The sequence below is a fragment of the Haemaphysalis longicornis genome, unplaced genomic scaffold, assembly GCF_048455015.1.
Source record: "Haemaphysalis longicornis isolate Haplotype H1 unplaced genomic scaffold, Haemaphysalis longicornis Haplotype H1 scaffold_2, whole genome shotgun sequence".
NCBI lineage: Eukaryota > Metazoa > Arthropoda > Arachnida > Ixodida > Ixodidae > Haemaphysalis > Haemaphysalis longicornis.
The window spans coordinates 58,918,570-58,941,998 of record NW_027526295.1 but is presented as its reverse complement, the minus strand read 5'-3'; the positions used below and the strand labels follow the sequence as shown (position 1 = coordinate 58,941,998).

The window sequence follows — 23,429 nt, the reverse complement described above, 5'->3', positions numbered from 1 at the left end:
GGGATCTGAAAGGATAACGGGTTGCGTAGCCTTCGAAATTAAAAATTGCGAATTGAAATTATCTCATGTAGTTCGGTGGGTGACTATATAGGGCACATTTAAAAAGTATTCCTAATTGAACAAGCTGTAGGATCCACTATCGAATACTTCCACAATGGCATGTGGCACACTGTTTAAATATATTTTTTTCAACTCTGATATAACGGCCCCCTTTAAAGCCGCATAGCGTACTTCTGAGATAAATGTGCGCACATAAGAAATTTCACGACCCATGCAGCATTTCAATCACATGATTGAGTTCATTTTCTGTGTTCTACCGCGGCCTTTTCGCTTGTATACCGCGGGAGATCAGGTAATGCGGACGTTTTCCATAGTGCTCGCGTTATCGTTATGAAAGCGATAATAAGTAAACTAGATAACCTGAAAACTTTTTATTTTTTCCTATTGGTGTTTTGGGTACATACAGTTGCGATTGTGTCTTTTTATTGTTTTGGAACTTTTGCGAGGTTATTATGAACGCACTGATTTTGGTTTTCACTGATATCTTTCAACCGCGGTAAAGCCTTCATCTTGTCGGCTAGGCGACAATGCTTTTAGTGATAGAAAGCACATCTAGCGATATTTCACGTAACATTGTGCCTGGGAAATGTTGTACTGCCCACGAATCCACAACTTAAGTTTATAATTTTTTTGAGCAGTGTTTTCATATTAAGACATCATGTGCAAAGTATTTGATGATGATTTGAGAAAACGCAATTTCCGCATCCCCAGAAAATAAGCTTTTGACGTAATGTATATGTCCTACCTGAAATATATTACCTCACCATGTACTTCCCACGGATAATCAATGGCCATAGAATAAGCTTATGCATGTCAGAGGGGCTTTTGCTTTGCTGCTTTGGGAACAGTGTCGAGGCAACGCTTGACTCACCCCAGCCGATGACGACGTAGACGTGGGCGCGGATGAGCTCGATGGAGAAAGTTTTGACGACGAGTATGAACAAGTAAAGACCCTCGACGAACATCCAGAAGAAGTTGGTCCCCATCAGGTACGTCAGCACCACGTACATGAAGCACGCGCTCTGCGGGTAAACCAGAAAAGGAGAGAAAATGACCCGCTATAGGTAATGAACAGTTAAAAAAGAACACTCAGGCACAATAGTAAACACAATTAGGGGTATTGGCGCGGGTAAGCACGGGGCATTTTTTTAATATCGCGCAAGATATGTCTACCACGCAGGAGCGCTGAGCCACTATGATAACAAGCGTCTTATGAAATTGTGCTGACTTTCACGTGATATATACCTAAGTACAGTGGTGTGCACAGGAGAATTTCGTAAACAGCCCTATAAAAAGCTGCAGTTTTCCTCTCTTGCAGTGCCTCATATCTCTAAGGAACCGGCGCACAAAGCTTAGGAAATTTGTGGAGTGTCCGGTTCTGCTTGATCCTTGCGCATCGCATTTTATATCCAAGCTATTTTTGCCTTTTCTACAGGGATACCTTTCTGTACCGCAGGCGTAAGTGCCGTTTAAGAGTGGCGCGTTAATGTAAAGTGAAGCTGAGCAGTTCACTATACAGGCAAACACGGATATGTCGAAGTCCAAGGGGATCGCGGTATAGTTCGATATATCGATGTTTAAAAATATCAAATACGCCTGTCTAAAGATTATCTAAAACTGCACATCACTGCAGCCTTTCCAAGATAATGACATGAGCGCTAGCTTACCGATGTAATAGTCACAGCACGAACAATTGAAACGATATCGCAAGGAGCGCCGCACTTTTTAACATAAAGTCTGTGAGATTTCCTTGCTTCTTCTGCGTCATACAGTTGTTCACACAGTGTTCAAGCTTGTGAACGCTGAGAAAAATAGAAAACCCGGAATTGTACACTGTGACACAGCAGTTTCGAATCAGAGCAGGGGCGCAAGCTCGGCTGCAGTAGGCTATTGAAAACGCTGTACGAGCCCCTAGCAGTGTTGAACACGTTCCTCTAAAATAGGAACGAAAGCTCGTTCCTCGTTCCTTCCCAATTTTGAAACGAGTTCCCCTTACAAGTTCCTACACTGACAAAGGAACGCATTCCAGTTACACTTCGAAAATTGTAACGCGTCGTTAAATTAACGTTACATTATATTTTTTAAAATGCGGTGTCGGACAATCCCGAGGCAAGTTGAAGTGAACAGTTCAACACTCACATCAAATACGTATATTACACGAATGTGAACACCACCGTAGCAGGATATTTGGAGATAAAAAGAATTCAACGAAATGCTCATACACGAACTTTTCAGGGAGCACCGGGCATATTCCCGCATTTTAACTTCAAGTGTTGTGCTCGTCCATTACTAGTGAAACACAAATGGCGCGTTCCACTTGGGCCTTCAAAGGCGTAGTCAGGGTAATGCGATCTAGATGTGCAAATAAAAAGCTACTCACATGTACCAACATACATTTCTGCAGGAGAAACCGGCTCGAAAGGAGCAATACATAGGCGTTCAATGAATGCTGATTGATTATTGCAGTATGAGTGAAAGAATGTCCAGAATACATATTCGCAACTTAGCAGAGTCCTTTGCATGAACTAAGAAAAAGTTGCCTCACGATGTTGATGTCGTACAGACGAAACCATTTTTTCGTCAACACCTCGTTGGCAATGTTAAAAATCCGTACCACCAAAGCTCTTGAAAGTACTACCGTGTTGTACTTGAGGATACGTTAGTTCAGTCCCTAAGGCTCAGCAGACCGCTTCCGCATGCGTTCATAGGCATCTGCTAGCATACAACCCACGCTGTCCTCGGACAGTGGTTGTTTCACGTATGTTTTGTATGACTACCGTTGAAACATTCTGTGGTGCCGTGCGCATAACTCTGACCATTGCAGTTTGCTCCTTAAATTCCCACACGCGTGGGCATCGACGGCAGTGCGTCAACAACAGAGCTTCAGAGTGTAACTTTGCCCTATTGAGAGTTCCTGGTTGCTTTTTTCCGCAACCTTGTCTGCTGTAACTTTATACTGCAGTTTCTAAGTTTGCCCTCTGGCTTCTCGTTGTCGGAACGGAGGAACTCTGCGCATGGCAGCAGCCACCAGCTTAGGGTTACCGACTCTTCAATGACGGAAGTCGGGACGAAAGGGGGGGATAGCATACCCAAACTTTGTGAGGCAACTAAATCAGTTTTCCTTATGGAGGCATCATCCATACAAGTCATCTGTTTCATTATTGTTGCGGCCTCTTGAAATGGTACTTCATCTTGTTACTTGGTGCCCGCAAAAGGTGCTCTTGCTGGAAATTGTACTCGTAAATGTTGTGGCACGTCACGTAGAAGTTCAGCTTTACCTGAAGCTCTGCCTGGAGAGGTTCACGCTAACTTTGAGTTCTGGAGCGTGACGTGCCTTGTTGAGCGTGCTTTGTATCGCAAAAAAATTCCTAACTGTACGGTCCCGAACAAATCCGGGACCCACTCCGTCCAGACAGATACGGAGAGAGACTCTGGACGTTGAATCAGAATTCGGGACAGTCCCGCAAAATTCGGGACCGTTTGTAGCCCTACGTGAGAATACGCCATTCGGCTCGCGATCGCTGCCCGGCTGAAGCACTGGTCGGAACCGGTCTGTAACAATACACCACAGTCGGCGCACTGCTATGAAAAGAATGAAAGACGGCGGAGTAACTCCGAGCAAGATTAGAAAAACAATAGTCAAAGCAAACCTGCCAGTGGGCACATGCAGAAACCGATGGTCCACCGTGTGCGCGAGGAAGTTTACGGCGGCGTTTTTGAGCGCCATGTCCGTGCCGTGAGACAATAGAACGTCCGAGGTCAGATTCGGCTTGCATCTCTCCGGGATGTTTGCTGTCGCCTATTAGATCAGATAGCTCTTCCTTCGCTATGGGCGCAGGCGGAAATATTCCAAAAATCTCAGGCGTAGAACTTGGTGCCCAGTATTTACACGCGGTGACCGCAACGCCAGCGACCCAGGTGTCCATTTACAGACAGCTGAGAAGTCTCGTGCTCCCCCTTCGGCTGGCACAGCTGCCTGTACTGTGGATAACACATGTGCGATTAACACGGTACAGTCATATCTTATCCGCCTAGGCTTCCGCGTTCCACTTTTATCCACAAAAACGCAGGTCGCGACAAAACACGAATGAAAGGGGCGTTGATACAGCTTATTGGAAGATAAACACACTAGCGGCCTGTGTCTTTTTCTACTAGCTCAAGTGAGCCTTGAAGCCTTGGCATCAAAAACAGCGGAATCCTAGCAGTGGAACGTTTACGGAAGGAACGCCGCTCCCTCTGTCGTTCCGTTGTAAACGTAATGAGTTACTGTCACAGTTCCACCCACTCTTAATGAAACCGTGGCGTTCCTACGTTCCTCCGAAAAAGAACTAGTTCTAGTAACGGTATTCCTTGGAACGCCGTTCCGTACAACACTGGCCCCTAGTAGTGTCCGCTTTTTTGGGATCTGCGAGTTCCGGCCCAGATAGGCTGCACATCATTGTCAGTAAGTACGAACTCGCGTGCCCCTGTGGCATTCGAAATGGCGCAATATTGGCCGCTCTCTAAACTCTCGTTCGAGGCACTCAGCACCGTCGTCTACAGTATCCGAACACCTCTCGTATGAAGCCGTGGAAAAAAGATGCTTTGCCCACGACACGATCCCGATCGGCCGGGCCGTCTGTGGAGCCCGGTTCGTGGAGAAACAGTGAATCGCTAACGTAAGGAAGCACTGCATCAAACTCTTCAAGGGGGCCGCCCCCGAGCGTGGCCACCCATACAAGATCCCCTAGGCTCTGAAAGGCGAAGTTAACAAGCAAATAAAAGACCTTCTCGAGCTGGCTTTTATATACCGTTCTGAGAGCTCGTGTACTCATCCTATTGTCTGCGTGCCCAAAAAGGAGGGCTCAAAGCGCTTATGCATTCATTACCGCACTCTAATGCGCTAACGGAAACCGACGCTTTTCCTATGGGCGGCCCGGAGGAGCTCATAATGGCCGTAGAATATGCCAAATAATTCACACTCATTCAACTAAGGCGGGGCTACAGGCCGGTACCGTAGCGACCGATTATCAGCTTGCAACGGCCTTCGTGTCGCATCTAGGTCAGTTTGCGTGGAAGGTCATGCTGTTTGGACTAACAAACGCACCGGCAACTTTCCGGAGAAACATGCATGGCGTGCTGTCCGGTCACGAGCACTACAGGTGTGCATACCTAGATGACATCGCCGTGTTCAGCACGACACTCGATGAACTCATTGAACACCTTCACCGGGTGTTCTCGACGTTGCAGGCAGCGCTCAATCCTCTACGTGGGGCATGTCGTCGGTTCAGGCACGCACGGGCCGGACCCCGTGAAACTAGAGGCCAGTAATGGCCTGCAGGCCCCAGAGACTAAGAAGGAGTTGAGGAACGCTCTGGGCCTTTTTGGCTACTACCGCGACTATGTCCCAAGGTACGCTAAGATAGTCTGGCCACTGACACAGTTGACAGGCAAAAGGGTGATTACTCAAATTCCCTGTAGCAGTTAAGGTTACGAGGTGTTCAGATCTCTGAAACAAGCCCTTTGCGAGGCTGTCTCTCTTACCACTCCGGAGCTGGCGAAACCTTCTGCGCTTTCCACTGATGCGTCCGCTGTTGCAGCAGGCGCCTGTTTGGTGCAAATAGCCGACGACAGCTCTGAGGCTCCGATTGCCTTCGCGAGCAATCGGTTCACGCCAACTCAGACGCGAACGGCCAGCATTGCATGGGAAGCATACGAAGTGTTTTAGGGCTTAAAGATGTTTCAGACGTGGCTTTTGAATGCCCAAGTGAAGGTCGTCACCGATCATAACCCGCTCTCCTATCTGACAAGCAGCGTCCCCCAGGGGGCCAAACTAACCCGCTGGGCTCTAGCGCTCCACCTTTACAAAGTAAACATTCAGCACCGCCAGAGCATCGCGCGTGCAAACGCTGATGCACTGTCTCTTTGGCCAACGAAGGCTGGGAGGAAAAGCCGGCTCAGGTAGCATAGGGGTTGGGGGAGAGGTGTGGCCTCAGGGACGACACCAGTGGGCATGCGTGTACCTGCGAACCCTTTCGTGTGCGTGTGTGTGTGTTTGCGAAGTGACATGAGCAATCGCATCCCGATGGGCATGACTGCCGCTGACGGTTTTTTTTCTTTTTAGGGGGTTGGCGTATCTGCGTCTGGCAGGTGCAGCGGATGAGAACATTCCTTGAGCAGGCCCTTGCGTCGTACTGCAAGATTAGCTCCTCCTTTACCTTGGTGTCCGCGGCTTGTTTTTTGTGTGAGTGTGCATGTGCCTCTGTTTTATGGACGTGTTATACCATGGCATGCGTGCGCCAGCCTGATCTTCTGCTTGCGAAGTTTTTTCGTTCCTCTGACTTGTCGGCCGTGCGGCTCAAACCTTTTTTTGTGCTAATCCATTTATTATAGTATGATTAAACCTGCAATTTACTGCCTCCCCCTCTCGTCCTATAGCGCCTCGGCACTGCAGGCTACTCTGTAAATAAAATGAAGTTCAACGATGGGCGACGTCACCCAGCCTTGAAGACGCGTACACAAGAGAGTTATAAAACAGCGCGGGAAATGATCCTACAGCAAAGTCACACAGAAAGTGCGCTGACTACCACCTAAGTTTATTGTCTCTGAACGGGCAGTAAACTCAGTCATTAGTCAGTGCCCTGTCTGTGTGCCCTTCCTGTAGTCTCGTTTCCCGCGCTCTTTTATTACTCAGTTATGTACCAACTGGCCCGCCTTCAATCTGTACACAAGGAGAGACGTAGAGAGAGAGGAGGGAGTCGATCGTGTGCGTTGTGCTGCTCTCTCTCTCTGCGTATGCCTTCAAGGCTGGGTTACGCGTTCATCCTTCTTCAAAGCATCTCTAGAATCAGTTATGTATTTATTATTGCCCCATATATGACTCGTATTTGATTTCGAATAATAATGTGGATAACGATTAAGTGTTTTTTTTTCCGATTTCATACTTTTAAATGTCTCGCCCATATATAATTTCCCTTCAAGAATTTTTCAAAGAATTGGTCAGCAGCTTCACGAGAGGTACTGCAGCCGACATACCAAACATTTTGCGTTTAGGTAGAAAAAGAAATATATCTTCAAAACTAATTTCTTCTCAAACCAAGTGACAAAATAGATAAAGTTGGAGATTTTTCTGTGTTAAAATTAGTCATAATTAAGGTCAATGTCATAAAGGTCAGTCGATGAGTCCAGGAGCTGCACGTTATTTTAATGTAAAAGCAGTTGCTGATCTCAAGTTCTTTTTGCGTTAAAAAAACAGATGCACATTCCCCAGGTGATTACGATTTCGTCACGTCCCACAATGCACGCTTTATTCGCCCAGAGGCTAACTTAATCATCTGTGCTTGTCGTTTGTTCAATGGTTGAATTGTCTAAATTTTAATGACAAAATAAACATGTTCTGTCCTGAGACTCTAGCTGCGGGGCTCAGCTCAGTATGAAAGGGTAATCAAAACCCTCCGAGGGTTCAAATTGATTTGTTTTACTGGCAGGCCTTTACCGTGGCCATTTAATTATTTGAATTCGCCTCAGCGCCGGCGTTAGCCGTTAAAGACCCACCAGTGCTGTAGATAAGACGCTGAGCCATGTGCCCAAGGAGAAGGGGCCGATTGGCTCAGCCGCTATGTTAGCCCTTTGCTGTAGCCGGCGATGGTGTTGCCTTTAGCCCTACTTGGGGATACCGCGATTGGCCAATCGATACGAGGGCTTTAAGCGCTCCTAAACTGTCTCCGAGACAAATGCACTTGCGGAAGGCTTGGGGCTCTCCTGATAGGTGCTAGCGATTGCCCAGTTCTAAGTCATCAAGGAAAAGAAAAGCTGGGGGCCTAAAAAGCCATTCTTATTTCTTCCCATCTTCTTTCGCAGACTCCAATTTAAGTTTTAGTCTTTCTGTTGTTTATCAAACAAACGCTTGTAGGGGCACCACCAGTTTTAGATGCGAAGCATCTCTTGCTCTCGGCTCCGTCGTCCGTCGTCCATCCATCCGCCGGCCCCGGAAGACACCGGCAACACTACCCCTCGAGGAGCCCTTTAAATTGAAGCGGGCCGGCCCAGGAAGACACCGGTAACACTGTCGGTCCAGTTGCCATTAAAGGGTAAGACTCCACCGGGTGTTCAGCAAGCCGAGCGTGTGCAGTGGGGGTGTGGACGGTGCAGCAACGTCAAGGAAGGGATATAGCCCCGTCGCATGTAATAAAATTACACCATCTTCCCGTAGGGGAACACTGAGTAGTATGCGAAACAGCCATGGGCTCAACGCAAGTTCCTATTTCGTAGTTCCGATAAGTGAAAAGTGTGGTAGTTACCGTGGAAACCAAACTTTAAATATAACGGCAGCCACGTACCTCAACCTAATGGAAACGACGAACTGAAAACTAATGGGCACTTGAATCAACCCCATGGCTGCTTTGCATACTACTCAGGGCTCGCCTACGGGAAGCTGGTGTAATTTTCTGAACTTGTCGGGGTCACTCCACGAATTCTTAAGTGAGGCCTATTAAAGGCTATATAAGAGTTGCTTAAATTGGAGCACATTCATCTTAAAGGAGCCTGTGTAACCGCCCATACTCCGTCGTACTCTATCCTCCGCCTCCCCCCCCCAAACCCCCGCGCTGTTTCCCTTCTTTTTCGCACCTCTCATGATGACTGCAATGTAAAGCGGTTTGCTGAAATACATTGAATTTTCTGTCGTTTGAGCAGCTCGTGTTCATCTGTGGGGACAATTTCTTTCTATTTTTACGAAACACCTCGCCGAAACTTTTTTTTTTAAGTGTTTATTTTGCTCTCTTATATTCAAGTACCATTTTTACGCGTTGTTTTCCATTGTTTCCGCAAAAACAATTCATCCTTTATAAACAATAGAACGATGCTGCTGAAAGTTACATAGTTGGATTCTGTTTTATATGTACATAATATACCGTTTCAGCAGAACAGCGTTCATATGTACACGGATTAGGGCACTTCGCAAAGCAACGTTTGTGTTTGTATTTGACCACAGGCCTTGCATCATAAGATGTGGACGCAGGAAAATATTTGAATTTGAAGTTTAATGTAGGATCCATCGCCTGTACCACTAATATAGGCAATGATGCGCGTACACTCCTTTTCTAAGCTTTTTTCAAACCTTTTACCACGATGTGTGCACTGCGATCAATCTGAAACATAATAGTGTGGCTTTTTCAAACGTAATGGGGTAGCAACGATTTAGACTATTTTAGGGTGATTTTTGACGTGAAGCTTATAGTGAGATCGCATTTTAAATACGTCCTGGCGAGATTCCTCATGTGTGCCTGCGCAATGGTACTGTGACAAAATAGTTGTGCCGCGTTCTTCTCAGCCCAGCTTAATAGGGGACGTTCCCGCTCCTCTGGCGTATGCGTTTAACTCTAACGAGGGATCTGGGGTGCTTGGTGGCGGCGTTAAGCGAAGAACAGCTTCTTTTGCGCTGATCTCGCCATTTAATCGTGCTAAGAAAGGTGAGCTTGAGCGTCGCTAAGAAATCGTGGGGCGCTGGTTATCTCTCAACACTTTCTTTGAACGTTGTGAACTTTACCTTCCTGTAAATCTACCCTCGTTGGTGCTTGACCCGCCCCTCCAGCCTGGCGTCCTTTATTTTTAGTGTGTTCAGTGTACGGATGCCCAAGAACTGATTAGGTGATCGCTGTATTTACTACAGCGCTGTTATCGCTAGTCTCTGCGTTTCGATACATGATTTAACACACCCTCGTATCACAGAAAGGCGAATACTTCGCTATGGTCACCGAGGAATATTATCTTTGGTGCAGAAAGGTTGTTTTTTTTGCGATGAACACTATCAGTTATTTTGACTCAGTTTCTGGGGGAAACGGCACACAGCCAACAGTGAGCAAGTGGTGTCGAGTCCTGGTCGAGAAATTTTTGAAGCTGTCCAATGAGAAGGTCAAAGAATTCTAAGATGTTAGTTGATACAAATGGTTGGTTGGTTAAAGTGATCTACAGTGATGGCCGTAAGCATGATCAAACAAGCAGGACACTCAGTGGTTACGGTGACCAACCAGTACTCACAAACACTCTTGTTCGAAGCCGAACTCCATAGTCATACATTTAAAAGGAAATGCTATACCACCCCTGTGAAGAGACGAAACTTTAGGCATCTAAATGACCACTAGTAGGTATAGTCTTTATATTTTCTGCAATGAAATTCCGTTGCACTCGAGTATGGTGCCCAACGAACGGCAGAAAATAAAGACATGGAAAGTCGACATCAAAGTGGCTCTCAGCACAAGCACATATAATTTACAATTCTAATGAGCTAAGAAAAATTCATCGGCGCTGGGTCATTATGCCCCCCGAAAAATCAAGGAATGCGTTCGTGGCGTTCTTCTTTGGTGGCTGATCTGCCTTGATGAGGTATAAAAAGCTCCCTTCTTGTGTTAGCGGCCGCTCACCGGGTGGCCACATATGCGTTCTCTTATCCAGGGTCTGGCCGAGAGATGTTTCCTTTGCATCCTTCGCAGCTCACTTCAGGTTATGCAGGGGCAACAGAACACGTGGAAAAAAGTGAACTCGCAGTTGTGAATGCGTGTCTGTAGCCCTAAGCATATAAAAGCGAAGGTGCTTAGAAAATAACAATTTTTTGTGTCCGCAGTTAAAATACCAAAAAATTGCCGAGCGCACGCGTGTGAGGGCTTGCATAGCGCCGACCACCGGGTAGTTAACAGAACCAAGAAAATGCTAGCGCTCATGTGTGCGGTCCTCACGACGACTGCCCAGTGTCCCCTGTGCATGTACCAACTGTGCAAGCATACCCACTTAGGGAGATTGGCCAAGAATAGCCAAATCAAAAGCTGCAGCGTTCGACGTAACCGCGGCAACACTCCCGGAACGAGGAATGCACATCATAGCATAGAAAATGTCCAATGATTGTCAATTAAAAAAAGGAAAGAAGCTTACACTTATAGCACCGATGAGGGAATAAAGGTTGTTGCGGCAGCGCAGGGGAAGCAAATGGGCAGCAATCGTGGACGTAAACCGTCGTGCTGGTCGTGAAGGTGACGTAAAGCTTCAAGCTTCAAGCTTCAAGCCTTCAAGCCTTCAAGCTTTACGCGTCAGTGTGACCTTCTTTCATTTTTACGTGGAAATCTTTCTCCCACTTTTTCTTGGAAACAAGAAGGAACACAACTCATTGAGTGCGTGAAAAAAGCGCAGTTTATAATGGAACCCTCTGCCTCAATGAGTTACCGCTTGTGGAGAAGCCGATATTTGTGCAGACAAGACTCGTTGCAGGAAATATTGGGCAATTAGGGTTTTCCAAAACTCAGCCAATTTTTTGTGCGTTATTCCCATCGGTAGCCTTAAATACTGTTTGTAGTTATAGTTAGGGCGTCAGCAAGCAATACAAGATTATTGTAGGCGCTTTCTATGGGTTTTATGCATATGGCGAGGAATGGGAGAAACAGTCAGCTTGCTGCGGATGTCGGGAGGGAAGCTTTGTAATGTTAACGCCGAAGGAGTACCCAGTAACTGATTCTTCGTAAAATGAAACACTCAGTAGAGACGAAGAAACAACTCAATATACATTGTTCAGAGTATATATATAGCAGTGATGCAAAACTATGTCTGGAATTACAAATTCAACAAGTAATATCCCCACCCGATATCAACCAACGTGGTGCTGGCATTGTCAGTGGACAACAACGACGTTTCCGTTTGACAACAATTCGTTTCAAGCGACCAACATCATCGACAGCGGCCAAGTTCTGGGTGCGTAAAAATGCAATTGATTACTTCCGGCGCCATGTGCCACACGAGTGGAGCATCCTTACCAACACTAATGCTGCGCTTGTGACCCCTTTTGAATGTTCTCTTAACTGGTACTTCTCTTGTTTCATGAGCTTCTATGTTCAGTGTGGGATATGCATACAAGTGCTGTTTTTCTGGTTATAACCTTTGTTTTAGTTTGTTTAAGGAAAAACAGGAGGTCCCCCTTTTGTCTCTGACTCTGTGACCTCCTCTTAAATCTTCCAATGCAAACATTCTTGTCTAACACAAACAAACAACAAAAAAACGTTTAATTAAAAATTCTGCAAATTATGCCCAGGAGGAGTATTATGTAAATTAACTAAACTAAAATATTACAAGAAAACTGGCGACCATAACGAGTAAAGATTGCCCATTCACACACATCATTGTCGTAAGCGTCTTCGCGAACATTTTTTTTCGCTATCGTTAGTTTTGCTAACATTTTGCAAGCAATTGTTCAGTTAAGTTTTCCAAGTTAAAACATTAGTATTAGGAAACCTACATTATGAATTTGTTTGTGTAACTATGTGGCAGAGAAACTACAACGCAACAGTAAAACGTGACTGAGAAACTACAACACAACAGTAAAAAAATTACAAGAAACTCCTGCTTTTTCCCTCGAACCCGTTAAAACATTTGTGAACTCGTTCGAACAGGTTCCAAGTGGAGCGGAATAGTGCACCGTTACTGAACCCAACCCAAAACCTAAAAAATTCCTGTTTGAAGCCCTGGCAGCGACAATGGTTCTACTACAAAAATCTTCCGCATAATTTAATAGGATGATGTCCGGCCTAGACGACAGGAAGATCGCCTATTCTTCACGATACTGGGTGCCTAGAACAAGGACCAGTGACTACAAAGACTGGTCTAAATCCACATACTTGCCCTCGAAGCAGAGCCAAAAGTTTCATTGCCAAAAGTTTCATTTGCTTGGAATTTTCGACATATCAAATTTGTGAATTCTCTGACGCAATCTAAAAAGCAGACGTCCTGATGACGTCCACGTCATCGCACGTCAAGCCTGCTCCAATTTTTCTTCTTGCTCTGTCCTTCACAAATATTTCTTGCTACACCAAAAATCTTCAGCAGAGAAGCATATAGGTGATTGTAAACGCCAGTAAAAGCTTCTGCTCTTCAACAAAGAGACTTCTCTCAGCTTTTGCCGCACGTCATGAGCAGTTTGACGTTTTATATTCAGGTCATAAAAAATAAAGTTCCACTGCCACGCATAAGCACGTCCGCGTGAATGTACGCCCAGTGGCACTGCCAATCAGGTCTTTTGACTCTTGCAATAAGAGGGTTAATATGTGTCCTAAATTCTGTCGCTTCTACGTATACATAACGTGTCTGTAGGTTTGTCATAACACGATAGCGAAGTTGTTGTCTGGTTGTTTTGCTGATGAACCAAAAACCCAGCTCATTTGATAGCGCACCACCGCCGCTATAGCGGTCCCACCATCTCGAACACCGTAATATCCATTCGCGTTCACGACAGTATTTTCGATTCACGCCGATAGCAACTGGAAAAATAAGACACGAGAAGGAGTAAACACACAGAATCTAGCTCCCCAGCACCGTTTTCCCTTTCTGTTTTCCTTTTGAACGTTTTCAAAGGAGGAGAACGTAGATATTTGCGCGCCAATTTCAATAAAAGTATAGACAAACCTTAGGGGCTGCCCCCATTCTTGTGTTGTCAGAAGCACTATGCCTGGATTGTCATGGCCCAGGTTCATTCCTATCCAGATGAAAAACGTGTTTGCCATTTCCCTAGTTCGTGAGTCAGGGTGCTCAAACAGGGCACTCGCCCAGAATGCCGGCGTATACTTCGGGACAAAACAATGGGCAGGAAAGTCCGGACCAGCCGCGCCTTTTTATGTGATTTGGTACTCAGTCAAGGAGACATTGAAAGACACCCAGAATGCTGCTTCTAGGCTTTGGCAAATCAGCGGTAAAGAACACACTTTTATTTATTTTTGGTCTGAACTAACTTGTTGCTTTGTTTTAACTCACACACTCTCAATTCTTGGAGGAATCCCTGCAGCCTGTCGTCTTATAGATTATGGCGCAAAAATGTTTTAACACTTTGGGCTCAAAAATAACGTAAGAATCAACCTTAGCCACTAATTTTTTCGCGCTATGCGAGATCCCATGCATATCGTAGATTGCCGGCGGTATGTAGCTTTTTATTTATTTTTCAGTGAAGCCTATGCCTCTATGGTGGCGAGTGCGTCGTGACCAAAACACACTGCGGGAAAGCCAGCTTTAGAAAATGCATTTCACAAAACGATGATGATAATAAGCTAAGGTGCATCAACCGTCTTAAGTAAAAATAAAACGCTTGCGTTGTGGGAAAAAAACCTGGGCGTCTCGCGTTATGAAGCCTACGTCTAACCGATTACGTCATTCCGACATGGTTGAAGCAGTTTGGATAAAAGGGAAGCATGCTTTGTCTCACTGACCCGTGTATTTATTTATTTATTTATTTATTTATTTATTTATTTATTTATTTATTTATTTACTTTTTTATTTATTTATTTATTTATTGTCAGGGCGAAGAGGCACTACATAAACGAGGGGGGGGGGGGCGGCTGGGGCGGTTATAGCACTATGGCAACAAAATTGGTAGTACAGATGTGGGAGTACACAGTGTAAATCCAGTTTAACAAATTAGCTTTTCTACGGCATTCTTGTAACGGGGGTGTTCTGAAATAGCAGCAGTCGAGGCGGGTATGTGATTCCAGTCAACACTGATTCTTGCGATGAAAGAATCATTATATACGTAAGTCCGACAAGAAGGAACACAAACTTTGTAAAACATTGTCTGTGCGCGATGAAAAAATGCATGCCGGCGGAAGTATTAGCTGTTCTTTCAGGTCAGTGATGTAAAAAAGCATTTTTTGAAAAAGGCACAATGGTAATTGCGACGTGCTAACAAATCAGGCTGGACAAGGACAGATAATATTTAGGTGGCACTGGAATTACGAGTATAGTTGAATAAGATGAAACGAGTGGCAGGATTCTGGATAGCTTCAATTATTAAAATGAGCGTGATTTTTGCCGGGCTAGAAAAACAAAGGAAGCTCACATAAATGCGTAAGACTTGAAGGTAGCGAAGCCGTGCGCAACCTTTACGACCATCACGAACGTATAAATCCAGGATTGCAGCCGCTTTGCTTCTTTTTCGCTGCCGCAACGAACGTTACTCCATCATTGTTGCAATAAGTGTGAGCTTCTTTCATTTTCTTGGAAGTGATAATCATGAGACATCACCAAGGAGGGGCGTGCGCTTTGACGTGTCTATGTTGTTGCATGCAAGAGTTGCCACGACTACGGCGAGCACTGGAGTTTTTTCTTTGCCAATCGTGGCCAATATACCTAAGCGGCTCTGCTTGGCTTGGTAAAAGTGCGCCGCGGACGCTGGGCCGTCGCTACGAGGCACCCACAGGCCATCGCACCACATTTTCTTGTTTTTTTTTTAAACTGCTGGGCGGTCACCAAAAGATTGGCGAATCTTACGAAGTGGGTGTTCTTGGCTCGAAAAACGTGCGCAGGGGACGCTGGACGGTCGTTCTTAGGACGGCACACACGGGCCCTAGGCATTTTGGCAGTTTCCTTAACCGCCGGGTGGTCACCGCGAGGCCCTCGCAAACGTGCCGCTTTCACATGTGGGTGCTCGGCTATTTCCTGGTACTGTTAACAGCGGACAAGGAAAATTACGATTTGCAAAACAGCTTCGCTGGTAAAAATAGCGCCGGTATACTCTATGTTTGACGAACGACTGACTGACAAAGTGAGATTTAACACCCGATGGCACGTAGTATAAGAACCACCGCATTTATCCAAGAACGCGGTTGCCATTGTTTAGTTATGTAATCGAAATGCATATTCAAAATAAGATCTCTCGGGCTTTGCAGCCATAGATATCTGTAGGAATACGCAGTATAGAGGGGAATGTTATTCAGAAGCAATTTTTAATTTCATAAGCCATTTTGCTGACCAAATAAAAGTAGTCTTAAGGTCATCGTGGAGTTCATGCAAATCATTGGGGCCGTATGTTTTGTGGCATTTAACGCAGTCATCAGCAAAAGGTATAATGGATGAGCAAGTGACACAGCTAGTGAAGTCGTAAATATAAACGAGAAATAGAAGTGGCCCCAAGACTGAACCCATGTGGCACGCCAGAAGAGACAGGAGATGATGCGGATGAAAAACCATTAGCAGGGACGCATGGCGCGCACTTTTAAATAAAAACTTTGGACAAAAAAATACAATGTCACCTATGTTCAGCTTGCCGAGTTTAAGAATTAGTAAATATTTCGAAACAGAGCCAAACACTGTTGCGAAGTTGAGAAAAACACAAACAGTATCACAACACATATCCACATTAATCAACAGATCTTTGCTACCACGAAAGCAACCGTCTTTTATACGATAGATATTTTCCGAAAGCGTATTGGCGAATGCTTAAAGGTAAATTGGGCTCTTTATACCTAATGCGATGGGAACACAAAATATGCTCAAGCATTTTACAGGGAATACGCGTTGATGATATGGAAATGCAGTTGCCAAGAAAATGTGACTCACCAGAATTATGAACCGGAACCACCTTCCCTTTTACCCAATCAGAAGGAAGGGTACTTTACTGTACAGTTTGCGTAAAACGTGTGGACAGAATAATGGCCGAGCGAAGTTCTCTACATTTTTAATTAATTGAGTCGGGGCCTGAAGAAGAAATTTTATGGTTCTTAACTAGTTTGCGAGCACCTGGCCAGTCAACAGAACACCTGCCCAGTCAAATTTCCTGGGTACAACAGAAAAACAAGCGGCAGCACCAACGTTGAAAGCTCCAAGAAAACTTGTTATTAAAGACAGTGGAGCAACCAACAACTCAAACCGAAAAGTCATAAATGGAATTGAGCTGAATGAAACTTGTTTTAGTACCACATACTATGTTCCAGACGTTTCGTGGGTTTGTTTCTAAAACTGTGGGTAGTGTGTTGTCAAAGAAGTTTTTCTTCACAATGCACACTTCCCTTGTGTATTCTTTGCTAGTTCGCTGATATTCCAACCAACGGGATGTATTATTCGCACGTTTTGCCTGACGAAGCAAACTCTTCTTTTCGTTGCGTAAACGGAATAAATTGTTTGGAAACCACGGGAAACGTGGGTTTGAGAGGACACTTTTCCTAATTACGGGTTTATTGATCAATGATAGAACATTATCTCTGTAAAGGGACAAAGTCTCATTGACTGAGCGTTCCTCAGATTTTTTCAAAAAATTCTCCGAGAGTTGTCCAATTCGGTAGTGCTTAATTCTACGTCTTCTCTAGAACAATGGTGAATTATTATTTAATAGTTTTCTTTGACGGTATCTGGGCTCATTGCGTGAAGTAATAAATGGTCGCATATATTAGTAAGGCAAGAAAGCTGCGAGAACAAGTCGCGAGTAGTAGTGTAAATTATATACAGTGTCGGCTCCACTAGCAGCAATATGAGCGGGTTTCTGTACAATTTTTTTGACATTATCGTCGTGGCATAGACTAGTAAATTTTGTGCATTTAGATGAGACATGTTTAGGTTTAACCGAGTCACTGTTCCGCACTATATCTTGCAAGTCGAAGTCGCCCAATCAAAATAACGGGGAGTTGGGTTATCGAAAAATTATTGGTTAAGGCCATCGTGTGGTTCACAGCAAAAAGTAAATTGAAGTTGTCGTTGCTCTACAACAGCAAGAAATGAAAACCTAATACAAATAGTAACCCGCACACCGACAAGTTTTATCGCTGTGGAGATAAGGGCGGTAGAAAAAACCATGGTGTCTCAGACAGAAATCGGTACACCAGCAGCAGACCGAAAATCATGGTGAAAATTATATAATGTGCACAATTTCTTGCACTCCAGTATTTCCTTTTTTTATTTTTGCCTAAAGCACGTTTCCGTGAGAATGACCATATTGTCCTTACAGGAATAAAGAATATAGGAGAGTTCAGTAAGTTTGCTGATAACAGTTCTAATGCTAGTTAAAAGTAATGACTGCTCTGGGACTGCGCGGTGGTGCGTTGTTTATGCAATGAGGTATGACTATCCGAGCCTGCGGGAAAGGCGCTACCTGCCGCGAGCGTGTCTCATGGGTAATCAGCTTCACAGATACTGTCCCTAACCAAGCAGTGGACTTACTTTTTTTTTAATTTCTGGACATGCAACCTTTGTTAAAACGCAAAGAGAAAGCTTTTCACCTCGCTGTTCCAAATTTAATCATAGTTTTCTGGTAAGCCGTCTAAATCTACAGAAGTCCTCACTGGGGGACAGACGTGTTCCTTTCAACATCGCTTTCTGCGAACAAATTCTGTCTTTTGTTTGTAACCATGCTAATTTGACGTTAATGGGACGGCTTGTTTTGTTTAGAGCACTGGCCGTAGCCTATGAGCTTTAAAATCGTGGTACTTGACGATTTTAACTTCACGGACTTGGAAAGAAGGTCGTGGAAGGGAATTCTCGTTACTGTGACGTTACAGACGCGTCATGGCTGATTCCGTAAAATATCACGTTATCTCCGAGACAGCGATGTCTTCGAGTTGCCGCTACGTAAGTTAACCCTCTTGGTTATTGTTATTGCTGTTTATCTGACTCTTAACTTATACTATTTCTGCGCCCTTTGTGAGTTTTTTCTTTTACTGAAATTATATGTATATACAGAAATACTACTTTGGAGAAGGTAGTGTACTCAGACCTCTGCCAACGTTTCGACAAGGTGACTTGTCTTTTTCAAGGCATCAGGGTTCATCTCTGGCACACTGTTTTATAGATCCAGATTGAGTTGGAGAGAGAGCGGAGGGGATACGAGGGGGGCCGGAAGGAGAACAGCAGAGTGGGTCAACGGTCGGTTGAAAGGATGGAAATAGTGAGAGAGAACCGCAGGTGTCGCGATTGCGACAGGACCCTGCAAGAGAGAAAGAGTGAAAACTGCGAGAGGTTCGAGGGAAACAGGAGGAATGGTTTAAGCTGGGCTGTGGTGGTGCCGGATGACCTCAAAGGAGACTTGCGGGAATTTTTGGGCTGACAGGGGCGTCTTTGGGGTGCAATTCCAAGGTTACTGAACTGTGTGTAAGAGATATGTTTTCTCTTTTAGACACAGTACCGCAACCTTGCAATCTGGATCTATAAAACAGTGTGCCACAGATGAACCCTGATGCCTTGAAAGAGGCAAGTCCCTTGTCATAACGTTGGCAGAGGTCTGCCAAAGTTGTGACAAGGGGACCTCCAGGTGAACCCACCAACTCCAGAGTGCCGCCGGTCTGGTGCATTGTCGCACTAGACTGGTATTGTGGAGGTCGTGGGTTCGGATCCCTGGGGGCATTTTTTCTCCACTTTCTTTCTTCCTTTCCAAATTCTTTACCTGTTTCAATGACCTACCACATCCGCCCCTTAGCTTTCGGAGGTTTTCTTGACTGCCAACTCTTATTTCTGTTACTTTCAACGAGCGCCTCATTTCCCATTCTGATTCGATACATATATATGTATATATATATATATATATATATATTTATATAACGAATCAGAAAGGGAAATGGGGGTCTCGTTGAAATTGACAGCCAAGTATGCCAAGGAAAGCAAAGGGGAGGGTGCGGTCGGTCATTGAAACAGATAAGCAATTTAGAGAGACAGAAGGAAAGTGGAGAAAAAATGCCAGCCGGGTGGCTGGTCATTGCACCAAATGCGTATTCTGGAGATCGTGAGTTTGCATCCCACCCGGCGGAAATTTTTCCTCCACTTCCTTTGTGTCTTTCCAAATTCCTTTATCTGTTTCAATGACCTCCCACATCCTCCCTTTGCTTTCCATGGTTATCTTGAGTGTCAACCCTTATTTCTGTCTCAATTCAACAAGCCCTCATTTCCTATTCCGTTTCGCTTGCGAGGGCCGAGGGCATAGCGAGGGCCTCTGTTCTGGCAGTCTTGGTGCCATAGGGAGCTTAAGAGGGTTCAACGTTGGTCGACCACTGTCGACATGACGTAGACGTTCGAGTCACGGCCCGGGGTTATAAAGAAGGTCCCCTTCAGCCCGAGTAGTCTGAGTGGCGCTGGCTGCCACCCCCAAGCACAGGAAAAACAAACACCTTAACATAAATACATAAATACCCCTCTCTCTCTATAATTGCGATTGGCCTATAATTATTCTGGCTAAATCATTCCAATTGTACTATCGCAGTGCCTGCCGCTTGATAAGCTACACGGACAAGGTCGATTGCAGCCGCAGTCAGAAGGTCTGGAAAATATGGTTTCCCTCGTCTAAGGTGTGATGCGCACCTTCCTTGTAGTGAAGCGGTTTTCCTTTGCACGCGGATGCGTCATCCTTTTGGCCATCAAAATTGCCATGCCAGTTTATACACATGTCGCGAACAATCAGAGTTTTCTTTTCTCCCAAATCAGATATATTTTCTCAATTTAAAAATTACCGTTCGGGCAGTTGTGACTGACAACTGCAATTTCAAACCGCTGCTACTAAGATGTTCCGTGAAATTAGTTGTGAACCTTTTCTTTGAGTTATATACACTTATCACTTGTTTGAATTTTAATTCGACTGTTTTTATGCTCGGAGGACGAGTTTTATTACTCTTCGTATCATCATACCGGTGTAACTCAATGACCACTGGCGAAGTGTGCACAGCTATATTGTTACAGGGAAGAGACTATATTTGGAGGATTCATACAGCGAGATGCAGGCACCGGGCAAGACGAACGAGGCTGAGAGCGACAGAGAGCCGTGATGATAATGACAGGGTAAAATGATGGTGATCGCAGTTAGTCGCGTAGATTTGACACCTTATATAATGGATCCTGTTCGCCAACAACATAACCATGCCTGGTAACAATATAGTGCTAGTTTGGGTGGCGATAAACCATCTGCTAATACAAAACCTCGCTCTTACGTGCCTACGACCTTCCGCCGAACTATAATGCTAAGTACAGCCATAGGTCAACACATATTCCCGGCATCAAATGCAACCGCGCTTCCCGTAGTGGTTTATAGGGCAAGCCTTTTTGTGTATTGGAATCTTACAAGCCGTTGTAGCAGGGGAAATGAAGATAATTTTGTGGAGGGCTACTAAGTTCAATGTGGCTGCCTTTCATCGTGTGGATAAACAGCACGGAACATCTCTATGAGCTATCCCAGTTTCGTATAACTTTTACCACTCACAAGGAACAAGCTGATGGGCCCAGTTATCTGGGTGGACGGAATTGTTTTATCCGTCAAAAAGCAAACGCCGCATTGCAAGGCTCTCAGCAACAGCCAGCTGAACTGCGCGCGTCTACTCATCGTGGAGCGCCGTGTGCGCATGATCTGACGGGGTTGCGCCGAATTGTCCGCGCCTTCCACAACCAACGCCGCACTCCTGCCACTTTCACTGATGGACCTCTGCCTTGTTGATCCGATAAACGAGGTCGCTGACCACCGAATGGACACCAGTAATCTAACGATGGGACTCACGTAAGCGCAGCCAGTAATCCATACTCGGAATATAAGTCAGATCGAAGTACGAGGTTGTCTTATGTCTAAGCTAAAGTACTTTGATTTTGTTTTAATACGAAGTAACTGCCACCAGTAACTATAGTTCTGATTATTTGAACGCAGAGGCAGTTTCGTTTTTTGCATGCTCTTAGGTTTTGAAGAAAGTGCAGCGAGCATGAGCGCTTTGTTATCGACAGGGTGTATATTCAAGGGTAGAGACACCTTAAGGCGCATTTGTTGGAACTTTCTGTTGCAGCCAGGTTGCCATCAGATTACCACCGTTAATCCAGCAGGATATTTTCTATTCCGACCAGTTACCAGGCAGGTTAGCACCTTATTATGGCTGTGTAGGACGCGACGCCGCGTGGGCTGCGCATAGTTGAGGCACATCGTGATCTTAAGCTGGCATGGATAAGACTATACACACGTTTTTTGGTAGGTGCAGTACACCGGGTTGCCGACCGCGTTTACATCAACGCAGTCTAGCGCACGAACAAGGCAGGTCGGTAGCGACTGCGGCAGTGCTTCCTTAGGCTCAAAGAGGCACACTTGATGGAACTAAACGAACCCTGGTTCAGCACGCAACGTTCCCGCAAGGACAACCCAGTCATATAAGAGCGTATTTGTCGCAGGCCAAGCCGGTTCGGCCATCTGCTGTAGATCGCGCATCACGCGGGGGCACGGAGCAGTAATATAACCAGGAGTCGAAATGGCCGCCTTCTGCTTGCGTGAGCGAGCGACCAGATAAGTCACACTGGAAGCGAACGAGGACTACAAAGCTCTGATAAGCGAAATGATAGGGACCACCATTATTCCTTGGGTAGGAGCAGGTCTCCAGAACAGGCGGCGGCCTTAACGAAGGACGTTACCAAACCACCTGATAGAGAACGCACTGGTCTCGCATACGCGGGTTCCTCTCCCCGTGCTAGAGAAAGGAGAAAGGAGGGAGCCTCCCCGGTGACGTTTAGCCGCACATTCCTTTGCGCGAACCACAGAATGTGCGCGAAGACAGTGCTGCAGATTTCGGTCGAGCGCCCATTTACGTTCAAGCCCACTCAAGAGAACCACCACGCAGTTGTTTCATAAAATTTCACGCTCAGTGGAACTGGATTTAATTTTTGTAAGATATTTGTTTGGCATTCTGCGTTGCCTTAGGTGAAATCGAAGCCATGCGGGGATCCGAATTTCTTCAATTTCGGGCAATTAACCCTGACTTTAACACTGGGGAGGGATATCTTTTGTGCAATTGTATGCTTGCCGAAGCCGATTTTAACTACACGTTGTATGGTTGTAGAATGTGCCCCATCATGGTGTAGCCCTATTACTCTGCCCAAGCTAGTCTGCGCAGTGCCCATTTGATGAGTAACAGGTGGCTGAATTTCTCAACCCTGAATACTGACAAAATAGAATGATACGTTTGGTGACCGACGTGGAGCGTCGGGTATTTTGCGTTGTGGTAGACATGTAGAACTTGCATTTCGTTGTGGTAGAACTGTAAGTGGTAGAACTAAAAGATTCCTCGGCCGAGACGTACCCTCACGTCTACCTGATGTATCCGGCAATCAGGGCGCCATGGTCAATAAAGGAAAAATATGTTTCAGGCGTAACTTCTCCCAAATGGCCGTTAACCCTGATAAATGTAAATTAATTTATTTCTACTTCACCGAAAATAAGTTGCAACATCCCTATCAAACCGATAACGTACAAAAATCAAGTGAATTTTATAACTACACTGGCGTCACACTAGCTCCTAATATTTTCTGGTGCACCTATATTTTTATACGATTTCGTCACCTAACCGATGCATAGGATTTCCAATACGCCATCTGCGTCACTCACCGTACCTCGTGAGGGCCTTGGTCCACCAATAGCTAATACAGCACAAAACTCAATGCTCATAGCCCATCTGCAACCCTTAGCCAGACTGTTTGTATTGTGCGTATTGACCGACATCTCCCGTATTCAGAAATTTTGAATCAGATATTTTGTTTTCCTACCATTAGTTATGAATAAGTTTTAAGAACTGGTGTTGTTGGAAAGAAATTTGAATCATCTGCCTTTTACGTTGGTGAAATATGCGCCTAACCAGAATATTTAGCACAAAAAA

At 45.2% G+C, this 23,429-nt stretch overlaps 1 protein-coding gene across 1 annotated transcript in view; it reads right to left on the bottom strand.

Annotated features, from left to right (window-relative positions):
* Positions 1-23,429, bottom strand: part of LOC144167991 (diuretic hormone receptor-like) — an 82,286-nt gene that overhangs the window by 18,756 nt on the left and 40,101 nt on the right. The window contains exon 7 of the mRNA XM_077697093.1: positions 932-1,082. Within this exon, the coding sequence (XP_077553219.1) occupies positions 932-1,082 (151 nt within the window). The remainder of the gene's footprint in view (positions 1-931; positions 1,083-23,429) is intronic.